The following is a 12,979-nucleotide window of genomic DNA, read 5'->3' as shown; positions in this document are numbered from 1 at the left end:
GAACCGTTACCGGAGCCGGCGCAAGTGCTGGCTGGACAGAAGCAGCACCGCTCGCCGGAACCTTCATTGCAGTCAAATACTAATGGAACCCAAGGATCGAGTAAGAAAGAGAGCCTAAATGTTCTATTGAGCCAGTTGGCAACAAATAGAAGCCATGTCAGATTGGGTTAAATATCGTATTTAAAGAATATTGAGCTTTTTTTTTTTTGGCTCGATCTAACCCCATTGTTCGTTGCATATTATTTTAATAGTAGGTAATTAATTAAGTTTAAGAATTTTTTTTCTTTATATAATTAAAGTGAGAGCAAATTACTAAATTTTTATTTATCTGTCGGAGCCTACAGGTATCAAGTTTTTTGGCACATAGACTAATGTCAAACGGCGGTGGATATATAGTTGGTTGCTTATGTATGTTATCTTTTATTTTACAAAGGGAATTTATTCCATAATATATGTGGTAATATCAAAATAAGATGTTTTATAATAGATTAAATGCAACATAATTTGATTGATTGACCCTGGATAAAACACATGATTGAGAATAAATGGATTAATTATTTTATGCACATCATGACGCTGTCTTGATTTTTAAAAAAATTAGAAAATTATTATACTATTATATAGCTTTTGTGACCACAACCTTGAGGTTTGGGTTTGAAGCCTATAAATAATACTATTGAATACCAATCATATGAGTTTAAATTCTAAATATGCACAAACTTTTATGAGACTTTAATTAATTAATTAATTTAATAAAATCGTGATTAAATGATCAAATTAAATTCTCCCACTATAAGCACCCAAAGATTGTTTTAAGTTAATTTCATATTATAACTCAAACACAATAATGCAAAATTCAAATGATTGTATAATTGCCTAAAACTGATTTTTTTTTTCAAATATTTAGACAATTAAATAATGTACAGAACAAATATTGAAAAAATTTTCAGTATGTTAAAATACCCAAAATTAATTTTTCAGAATTTAAACAATGAAGTCAGCGCATAAAAATAAATACGCATTCAAACATGTGATTAAATAAACCATGCAGGGGATAAAACACAATTAAACCCAACTGCTTCATCAAGTATTTAATTTTTGGAAATCCAGAAAATTGTCAAGAAATTAAAAATTAAAGAACAAAATAACAATAAAGAGCCTTTGTTTTTTGGGGAAAAAATTAAATAGTTTAAGCAAAATCAAATCAAATATGAATAGAAAGGAAACCATATTAAGCGCTAGTTTTTAGAGCATAACTTTTGAAGAAAAGTGATAAAAAATTATTTCGGGAATAAATTTTAAAACAATAAATTTTGTGAAAAAATTGACTTTGATAAAATGAGAATATTTAGATGTTAAGTATTAGAATCACTTTTTTACAAAAATTAATGTGATTACATAAAAGACAAATTTTAATTTATATTTTTATTTAAAATAATAAATTAGTAAATAATATATTTTTACTAACATATTAAATAATATATAAAAATATAACTAATTAATAATTAATATGTGTGTTTATTTATAAATTATAGGTTTAAATATATTTTTAGAAAAATATAATCTATCACAAAGATTTTAAATATTAAGTGCCGCAATATTTAAAAATAAATAAATAAATATATGTAAGACCAACTTATTATTTATATAATTAATTAATAATTAATATGTCTGTGCATATATATAAAATATAATATTAAATATATTTTTACAAAATAAATAATTTTATTTTAAATATTTTTTTAATCGAAAATCATGGTTCAACATGTCAAAAGCATAAAAATTTTATTTTTCAAAAATCATGGTTTTCAGTGAAAAATTGAGATTTTGCCAAAAAAAATCATGTGTGGGATGATGGGATCCCGAAACCATGATTTGGAAGCTAAAACTGTTTTTTTTTTTTAAGACGCTAACACAAAGTTATCTACACAAAAGCACTAAAACCCATTTGATGAAAAAATATACACTAAAACCTAACATTAGAGACAAAAAAAAAAAAGACAAAATGAGTAGAAAGAAGCCATGTTAAAAAATGATAGATAGAAACATTTTTGACACGCAATGAACAACAAGTTTTTTGAACAATAGGAACGAAGAATGGGAAGATATAAAGTTATTTGGATGAATCCAACAAGAAGAATCCATATATATATATATATATATATAAAGAAACAAAGTTAATATTAGGCTGAAATCAATAGAAAAAAAAGAAAAAGGTTAAAGGGACAACAAGAACTCACTACGAGAATCGATAACTTTTAAAGAATGTGAATGAAATCAAGCAAAATCAAACCTGAATAGAAATAAGGCATTGTCAAACATTAATTACACAAAATCACTAAAGCCTGACATTAGAGACAAAAACACAGAGAGGAAGTGAATAGAAACTGAAGCCACATTAAGTGATAAAGAATGTTCTTTTTTTTTGGAAAAAAAAAACATGATGAATAGATAGTTCTTTAAACATGAAGGATTGGAAAAAAATGAATTTATTAGGACAAATTCAACCAAAAAATATCATATATACGAAATATCAAGGGCGAAGTCAACATAAAGGCTTTTTTGCTCTTCTTATTTAATTTGAGGATTACTAATATTATGAGGTTCTTTTTTTTCCCCCTCAATTTTCAATCCTTCAAATTCTAATATGGTATCAGAGCCAAGTTCTTCCATATATTTACTAATATTTTTTTAAATTTGTTTATCCATTGAAACGTGACTTTATTTTTCTTTATTGAAGTGGTAGATACTAATAAGGGGAAATTAGAGAACAGAGACAATAACACACGGAAGAAAAAAATAGAAAAAGAAGCCACATTAAGTGATAAAGAGAATGTTCTTTTTAAAAAAAATGATGAATAGATAGTTCTTTGAACATGAAGGATCAGAAGAAATGAATTTATTAGGACAAATTCAACAAAAAGAATTCATACATACCAAATATCAAGGACGAAGTCAATATAAAGGCTTATTTGTGCTCTTCTTATTTGATGATTATACTAATATTATGATGTTCTTAGTTTTCAATCCTTTAAATTCTAACATGGTATCAAAGCTAAATTCTTCCATACTTTTATAAATATTCTCATGTTTTTATTTTTTTAAATTTATTTATCCATTGAGACACGACTTTATTTTTCTTTATTGAAGTGGTAGATAATAACAAGAGAAAGTTATAAATGATATTGAGCTCACAACCTCCTAGTTAAGCGGATAATTTATTTTCCTCAACTTTCAATCTTTCAAATTTTAAGATGGTATCAGTGCCAAGTTCTTCCATATTTTTACTAATATTCTCATATCTTTATTTTTTAAAATTTATTTGTCCCTTACGAGACGCGACTTTATTTTTCTTTATTGAATGGGTAGACCCTAACAAGAAGAAGTTATAAACGATACTAAACTTACGAACTCCTAGTTAAGGGAAGCGTTTATACTACCAAACTACTCTACAATTAATACTATGTGATTTTGTTCTAAACTATTCAATGTAATCATATAAAAATGGAATTAATTCTATATTTTGAGTTAAAATAGAAATAATTTTTTGAAAAAATATTGTGATGAAAGTAGTATGAGTCAATTACTACATGAGATGTTAATCTTATTCAAATATTTTTTTTTAGATATTTATACATAATTTGGTTATTTGTTTCTTATATATAACATTACCATATTGGAGAGAGAAACATAAAAGACTAAAATTTAAAATGTATTAAAATGAGTTACTAACTTTATTGGTAAAAGATTAACTTTGAAGTTTGTCTTGGTCTTAAAGAGTCTAATTTATCCTTTTTTGAGTTAAAAATAAGGCATGAATATGTGTTCAATTTTTGAATAATCACGTTTTTAACTAGATTCTTTTATCTAGGTAATTCTGTTAGTTACGAATTTCATATTTCTATCTTGTCTCCATATTAATATTATTCTATAGAATTCTATATATTCTATATAATAATAATAATTTCTATTTTAATAATTTAAAGTTTAATTATATATTATTATTTTAATTTCACTATATTAATTACTATATTAATCTTAGTATTTATTAATTTGAATTTCAAATTAATAGTTACTTTTTAATTTAAATTTAATTAAATTTTAATTAAAAAGAATGACTTATAAATAATAAAAAATTCTAATACTAATAAAAAATTATATTATAGTATTAAATTAAAAACTAAATACTAAATAAATAAATATCAGTCTGTATGTTAGTGTATCAGTATGTATGTAGTATACTATGTATATAGTAGTATAAATTTTTATAGCCTTTTAATGAATTTATAAATTTCATTTTTTTATTTAATTTCAAATGGAATATTTATTATTATTATAATGATAATCACTTGATTTCGGCGGCACAAACACAAAAATAAATAAATAAATAAATATACAAATAAATAAATATATAAATTGTAATAAATTGTAATATTAATATATTACTTATTAATTATATATAAATTTTATTAATATATTAATTCTATTTAAAATTTAAAATTTAAAATTATAATTATAATAGAAGCTTACTATATTTTATAATTTCATTATATTTTTATTTTTCTATATATTTTCTATCACATATCATGCGAAGAGAACCCTTTCTATAGTAGAATCTTATTTTAAATGGGAGTATATAATATTTTTTGTTAGTTATATCTTATACTATATATAAGATTGCCAGATTGAAGAGAAAAATTAATATAAAGGACTAAAATTTGAAATGTATTAAAATGAGTTTTGTAATTTCACTAGTCAAAGATTAACTTTGAGGTTTGTTCTGTTTTAAGAAGAAAATTTAATTTATCTAAATTTAATTATTCGCCGGAGCAGGGTGCTAGTAGCTCCACTGGCCCAGTGTTTCCTGGCGAGAATGACAATGCTGTGAAACCAGGTGGTGGTGATGACAGAGTACACGGTAATAACGAAGCAGGATCTGTGGCGTGTGAGGGGATGAAGGAATTACCGAGGCGTGCGGCGGCGGCGGCCGTGGGGAAAGTTTGCGGCTGAGATCCAGGACCCAAGGAGAAACGGCGCAAGGGCATGGCTGGGAACTTATGAAAAGGAACAGGATGCTTAACTTTGGCTTATGATAAATCAAATTATTAAGTACTCCTCTGGTCCTAAATATAAGATAATTACATCACAAAAAGATCTTATATTTAGAACCGGATACACTACAAAAAAAGTTTTATATTTAGGACCGGAAGAGTATTTAATTATCTGTTTGTGAGGTATATATAGGTATCGAGTTTGCTACATAGACTAATGTCAGACAATCGACATATATTGGGTTGCTTATATTTTTTTAATCTGTTATTCTTTTAATTAAAAAGGTAATTTATTTCATAATATGTATGATAATATTAAATAAGGAATGTATTATAATAGATTAAATGATGTCGAGGACAAGATAATTTGAATGATCGAACATGGATATTGCAAGGCCAACAAACACTATTGAGAATAAATAATGGATTAATCATTTTATATACATATAATTAAATTAGCAAACAGCTCTTTTAGAAGTTAGCTTCAGGAAACAGAGATGATCTTATATACGTCCACGTGTAGATATAGAAAAAACTTTAATTATTCAATATGATTCTTCGACAAAATCAATAAAAAATAAATAATAGTAATAAATATAATAAACATGCAGAATTTACATGTGATGTAACTGGGACAAAAAAATTGTTTCATTATTTTTTTTATATATATATATATAGCAACAGTGTGAGGCTGTCTCGATTTTTAAAATGAGAGCATCTTAATTAATTATATATCTTTAGGGTGACCAAGATAGGAGAAATTAGATTCGTCTATATTATTCATGTCATGCCCCTTTATTTTATTTTTGTTGGATCTTATGGTGCTAATATATTATATTATCCACTAGTCCAAATTCAAAGAGAATTTTTCATTAATAAAATTTAAATTCTAAACCTTATACAGGGATTAATAAATCTCTTAATGTATTCTCCAAATTAAAAATAAATAAATCTCTTAATATATGTCCATTTATGCTTATTTATATATTTAATCATGATATAAGCACATGAGAGAATATATAGAGGGCTTGATCGTGCGCTAAATGATGTTAATTATAAAAGTGGTCATTATTTAATTGGTTGAATAACTAAACATTTTCTATGTTATTTTTGAGCATTGGTTTGAAAAATAATTATTTTGAAATGTAATTATTCATTTGATAGGAATGGCTAAAGTAAGGGGTTATCTAATAATTAATATGAGTTTATCTCTACAACTTGTTTCTATACACATATGCACACATACATATTCCCACTGTTACCTTATATAATTAAGCAACAAAGTTAGAGAAACTTTTATTATATATCAAATATAAGTAATATTACAAACTTGTATAAATAAAATATTATGTTTACAAATACACCCCTCACGGCTATCCATTTCTACTGTTCATTTTCTCTTTCCTATGTACTCGACTACAATATGCTTTATGTTTCTGGGCGGGGGGCAAAATTTGAAAAACAAAAACTTTTTTAAAATTCAATACCATTTCTTAATATGTGTCCAGTCTCATCCATTGCTTATATTAGTTAATGGAAGGAGTACATATAATCAGATAACTTAGTATTATTGGTGGTGGCTTTTAGTTTCGATGATAATGTAGTAAATTAAAAACGGTTTCCAAACTAAAATATATTGTTAATACAATATACCATTCTAGTCCTAGTTAGAAGATAGATAAAAAGAATTTTTTTTCAGCCATACCATTAATTTTTTATCATGAATTTTCCATTGAAAAATACTTAGGTCAAGTTACTTATATTCATTATGTCAAGTTTTTTAATCACACATTGTCATGTGTTTTATTTTTTCATGTGGGTTTATAATTAATATCTTAAAAATAGAATATATGACTATGTGTGATTACAGAACTTGACATAATAAATACTCCTCTGGTCCTTAATATAGGACCCAATTCTTGAGTTGGTTTTGGTCCTAAATATAAGACCCATTTTTCATATTTATCAATTTTCTCTAAATTACCCCTATGGATACTCTCTCAACCATAATCAAGTAGAAGAGGAAGAGGAGTATTAAGAAAGATGATTATGGTGTTTTAGGAAAAATGTGTCACTTTTCTTATAATTAACTAACTTACCTAACTTTCTTAATCTAATCAAATTAGTTAAATGGGTCTTATATTAAGGACCGGATGAGTATAAGGAACTTGATGTAAGTATTGCCCTTTTACATTTTACTCCTCACTAAATGTTGGGTATGTTATTTAATTTTTAAAATATATATATTTAATGGGGATAAATTAAAAAACTTATTAAATTTTTAGATATAGTTAATGGGGTTTTAGCCAATCTCTTTATCTATAAATGTGAACATAATGCCCACCACAAGCTCCGGAAAACATTGTTATTTAATTAATCAAAGTAGATCTGGACGTATAATGTTAATTAGTTCAAGTAATTCACCAGCATCAGTGCTTATCTCAATGTTCTGAGTTAAAGCTTTGTGCTTAAAAAAATTATTGTTTAGAGTGCTTTATAACCATGTGATTGGAATCTGCACAATTGGATTAGTCAAGTCTCAATGTAGGTTCTTGGAACTGGTCAATTACTTTTTTTTTTTTTTAATAAAGATAGTTTTGGACATTTTTTTTTTTGGATTATGCATCTATTAGGTACTAAATATGAAAACATGTTTTAATAAATATTCAAATGATGGTTCATAATGTGAGAGATTAATTTTCCCGCTAAACCTAACCCGTGATTGATATAAAATTTTTGTATCCAACATGTGAGATTTTTAATAACTAAGTTCACACTGGTCCAAAATCTACATACAAATTAAAGTAATGCTTTTTATTTATTTTATAATTTAAGTAATGCTTAATACAAAACTTTGAAGGCAGGGGATCGCTTCTCTTGGCTACCTATTGTTAAACCGTGTTCATTGCCATGGTTGGTGCAGTAACAAGAATGACAATTGGCAGATGAACCTCCTCAATTTTCCCCCCATTAATTACAATAATTAGAATGAGCCATCCATGCATATCTACAATTTTCGTAATAAATAAATTAATAAAGTTACTAAGAGTAGTTATTCCTTGTAAAATATTAAAATTTTCCTCAATAAAAGTCAAGAGAAGCTTAGTTAATTACTCCCTCTGTTTCTTATTATAAGAGACAAATAACCAAATTACATTGATAAAAAAACAGTTAAAATTAGTTGAGGACAATTAATATGTAAAAAATACGAGTATAATATTTTTTTCAACAATACCCCCATTAATAAGGAGAGAGAGCATGAGAGAGAACAATTAAATTATTAAAAAAAAAGAGAAGTGGGAGGGAGAGAGAGTATGAGTTGGAGACAAAATAAATAGGGGTAAAGTAGGAAATCAATACAAAAAAATAGAGACAACTTTTAAATGTCTCTTATATATGGGAACATGCTATAAGCATAAAATGTCTCTTATAATAAAGAACGGAGGGAGTAGTTAAGAAGTTTTATAACTAGTTAGGGGTACTATTGATATTAAGATCATGATTTCTTATTTACTATTGATATTGATATTGATATCTATTTCTTATATAAGACAGATTTAATGAGTTAACTACTTTTTCTCAATTCTAATGAAATGGTTTAAAGTGACTCATATTTTTAACAAGAGAGTATAGGCGATGACTACCTAAATTTCTTGCTTTAAATTATAAGTAAATTCTACCCACTTTTAGGTGCATTTAATAAAGGTTTCTAATCCTATCTCCTAAGTTTAAATCAATTGCGTCTAATCAAAGTAGTGGGAAAACATTAATAACATGAGCATTTAAAAAAAAATTTCAGATAAATAATGAACCTTTTGAAATCTTATGAAACAATTACAGAGAGTGTAATTTACCGGTTAAGTAAAAGACTTATTAAAACTTAAGCTGCTCAGATTAATTAACACACACAAGTTATTATGAGTCACATTATTTGCAAAGTATGCAATTAATGTGGCTTTCAGCTGGCACAAAACTTGAAATCTAGTACAGTATACTTTAATCAATTTAATTTTTTATTTCCTCAGATTAAACAAATATTATTTCGTTACAAATAAACATTAGTCTCGACCCTATAAAACAAAGAGGGATTCCCTTTTTATTTATATTATTTGTTGTTTTTAATTAATAATTAATTCAAGGCGATCTTTGCTGACCTGTAGATTCCTAGAAGTTTTCCACGTCAAAAGAATTAGACCACGTGCTGGCTGTTTCTTCTTGTTTTTTTCGTTTTTAATAATGCGACGCGTCATCATTCATTGTCGCGTCATTTTGTTTTTAAGGCAATTTTTGATGTTGAATAAATATACTAACACCTCACTAAAGAAAAATTATAACAAGTGTTCTTTATAAGTTTTAAAAATAAGTAATATTAATAATATGGCCTTGTTTTTGCTCAAAAAAAAAGTAATTTTCAGAATTTTTTTTATGAAAATTATTTTATTATTTAAATATTTTATTTAGTTATTTCGTGCTTTTCCGATTGTGTGATATTATTTTTTATATTTTTCATCAACATTCTGCGTTTGTTTTTTGAAAAAAAAAAAATCTAGAAACTACTTACATTATTTCAAAAGTATTACATTGAGTTCTAATTTTATTTGCGAAATATATGGCATAAGCAGATAAGCTAGCACGCGTGCAATCTTTAATTAATAACGAACATTTTATCAATTAAATAATTTAAGGTATTAAGAATTTGACTTGCATATCACAATCATATTATAATTTATCTTATAATTCATACATATCTTTATATATTTAGAGTACTTCCAATCAAAATTATGGCACGTGAATTTTTATATATTATTTATCTTATAATATACTACTATTTTTATTAATATTATCAACAATTTAAAATTCACTTCTTTTTATTTAATTGGATAAAATTATAATAAGTATATAAAACTAAGTACCCAAGTCTCCTTTTAATTATAATTATAATATATAATGGGAAAAATGGCAAAAAAAGACCTTCAAAATAGAAAAATTGCAAATTAGGACTCATGAGAAGATTAGTATGGGTTTTGACAACAATTTTTATGAACGAGTCCCTGTGTATAATTTTTCTATTTCAGCCGTCTTTTTTTTATGATTTTCCCTATATAATAAATGCAATATAATAATAATAATAATAATAATAATAATAATAATAATAATAATAATAATAACCCTCTTAAGGTCACAACTTGATTTTTTTGGGACCTCTTTATGCTCACAACTAAACAACATTATTTTGAGTTAAGCAATCACATGCATTGCTAACCGCTCCAAATAAACTTTTTAATTTTTTATTTGCCATGTTTCAGATTCTAATATAAAATTTAAAATTAAAATAGAAGTTTCATGGAAACAGCAAACACACAAGAATAAAATAATACACCATTAATCCCTCCCTTCAAACAAAAGCCATTATATGTAGCTATATATAAATAAGCCATGTTTCAATACTCATCTGTGCTTGCTTCTATATACTCTCTCAGATAACTTCAGCAGCTTCCAGCCTTCCAGAATATGATCCCTAATCTTTCTCCTTTAGATTCAGTTCAGCAATATCTTCTTCAGGATGATCCTTCCTCTATGATTCTCATGAACGTCTTCCTCACGAGTAATAATAACCCTAGTTTTAACCCTAGCCGCGATAATTCTTCGCCGGAGCAGGACGCTAGTAACTCAAGTGGCACTGCTTTTTCCGCCGAGCATGACGATGGTGTGAGATCTCCGGCAGGTGATCATAGGGTTGATAATGTTAGCAATGCAGGATCTGTGGTGCGTGAAGGGAACGCGCCACCGAGATGGAAGAATTACAGAGGTGTGAGGCGGCGGCCGTGGGGGAAGTTCGCGGCTGAGATCCGGGATCCGAAGAAGAACGGTGCAAGGATATGGTTGGGAACTTATGAGAGGGAGGAGGATGCAGCTTTGGCTTATGATAGAGCTGCTTTCAAGATGAGGGGTAGAAAAGCCAAGCTGAATTTTCCTCACCTCATTGGATCGGAGCCACTACCGGAGCCGCCAAGAGTGGTTGCTGGACAGAAGCGGCGCCGCTCACCGGAACCTTCATGGGCATTGGGGAATACATCTGAGGATGGTGGATCTCAAGGGTTAAGGAAGAGGAAGAACTTGGCTGGGTTATTGAATAAGTTAGCAACAAATGGAAATCTAAGCCAGAAGCTTGAAATGGCATTGATGAAGGCATAGGTCTTGTCCTTTTTTTTTCTTCTGTTTTTCTTTCCTGAAAAAAAAAGAAAATACGAAAATCATGGGTTCGATATGTTGTAAATCAATAAGAAGCTCTGAACAATTATTTCAATTTTAATGCGAAATATCTTGACGTAAAATTCTGTACTCTTGCAGTAGTTCCAATGTCGCCCATCATGAACCTTCATTTCTTATTTACTATTCCTCCGATCCTTAATATAAGACATATTTAACTAATTTGATTAGATTAAAAAAGTTAGGTAAGTTAGTTAATTATTATAAGAAATGTGACACATTTTTCCTAAAACACTATAATCACCTTTCTTAATACCCCCTCTCCTTCTTCCATTTGATCATGGTTGATGGAGTATCCATAAGGATAATTTAGAAAAAATTGATAAATATGAAAAATGGGTCTTATATTTAGGATCAAAATCAACTCAACAATTAGGTCCTGTATTAAAGACCGGAGGAGTATGTTTGTTTAATTTATTCATCTTTTTCTTTTTGGTTTTTTTAAGGTTAATTATAGAGCAATGGTTAATCTTTGAAGCGAAGCAAAGTATTATTTCTGAATGTTAATTAATATATAAATTAATTTTCTCTCTCTCTCTTTTTGATAAGATGAATATTCTGTATCTTGCTTAAGAAGTGAAGAACTCTGGGGGCTTTTTTTTTTGCCTTAGAGAAGAAGAAAAGGAATGAGTTGTAATTGCAATGATTACATCGAATTAATTAGAAGATAAGGTAAGGCACGAGCATCTAACTTTTGCGACTATTTTTCTTTTTTTCATATAAGATGCTTAATTAGTCTCAATAAAGCTCATTAAGACATAACATAATTATGCGTATTGATAATTATAATGAATGGATAGTTGTTCATATTGTAAGTTTTTTTTAAAAAAATTTATCTTGAAAGTAAATACATTTAAAATTGTAAGGATAAAGTTTTTTCGGTCTAACTGTCATGTATAATCCAAATTCGCATGATGTCGGGTTTAAATTAAGAGTAGTATGTTAAAATGTTTGGGATAAGTAAAAAATTTTTTTGCACGAATAATATATAAATTTTTTTTCTTTTGCGGACATTTAATTTTAAAAAGAATCCAATATTCGGAACTACTAACCTAAATTTAGGTATTCCTAATTTCCTACGCCCCAAATGGTGGATAGTTTCTCAGAGCATGGTTTTTAAACCATAAGGACTCAATTCTCAATTCAAATGATTATAAATTTAAGAATGTTGAGTTTAATTTCTTTTAAAAAAATAATAATACATAATTTACAATTTTTTAGCTTCAAAATTGTCCAAGGAGAATTTTGTGATTTTTACATTCAATATATTATTTTATTTCAATTATTATAACATGCATTAATTATCCATTGAGAAGTAGACCAATGTGGTATTAAAAATGATTTGATGGGTCCATGAAGGAGAAAGTTTCAAAGGGAGGAACATGGAGGAATGATTTTTTTTTTTTTTTTAAAAAAAAAGCCTTGTAAGCCGCTCTCAAAAATTAAGAACTACATTCTCCGCTTATCGTACAAAATATTTATGCAATATAATATAAATTCTTGTAAACTTTATTTTACAAGCCCAAGTTCAGATTAAAATAAATAATAAAAAAAATAAATTCATGTATCCTCTAAATTTCCTCAATTCATCATCAGCTGGGAATGTCTAATCCTTCCCTGTTTTGTAAAATCTTGTTGTTGTGTAACAGCTTCAAAAC

The 12,979-nt window shown here is 27.2% G+C and overlaps 1 protein-coding gene across 1 annotated transcript; it reads left to right on the top strand.

Moving 5' to 3' along the window:
* Positions 1-10,436: 10,436 nt before the first annotated feature.
* LOC114753033 (ethylene-responsive transcription factor 13-like) lies at positions 10,437-11,386 on the top strand. Its single transcript, XM_028941717.1, has one exon. It carries the CDS (start codon positions 10,563-10,565, stop codon positions 11,244-11,246), a length of 684 nt encoding a protein of 227 aa, XP_028797550.1. The 5' UTR covers positions 10,437-10,562; the 3' UTR covers positions 11,247-11,386.
* Positions 11,387-12,979: the final 1,593 nt, after the last annotated feature.

This window comes from Neltuma alba, unplaced genomic scaffold (assembly GCF_004799145.2).
Source record: "Neltuma alba isolate B1F8T4 unplaced genomic scaffold, ASM479914v2 tig00001196_pilon, whole genome shotgun sequence".
NCBI lineage: Eukaryota > Viridiplantae > Streptophyta > Magnoliopsida > Fabales > Fabaceae > Neltuma > Neltuma alba.
Note: the sequence above shows the minus strand (reverse complement) of the source record. Positions and strands in the feature narration are given on the sequence as shown.

Excerpts from the sequence above, each read along its gene's own strand:
- LOC114753033 (XM_028941717.1), top strand. The coding sequence starts at position 10,563 with ATGATCCCTAATCTTTCTCCTTTAGATTCAGTTCAGCAATATCTTCTT.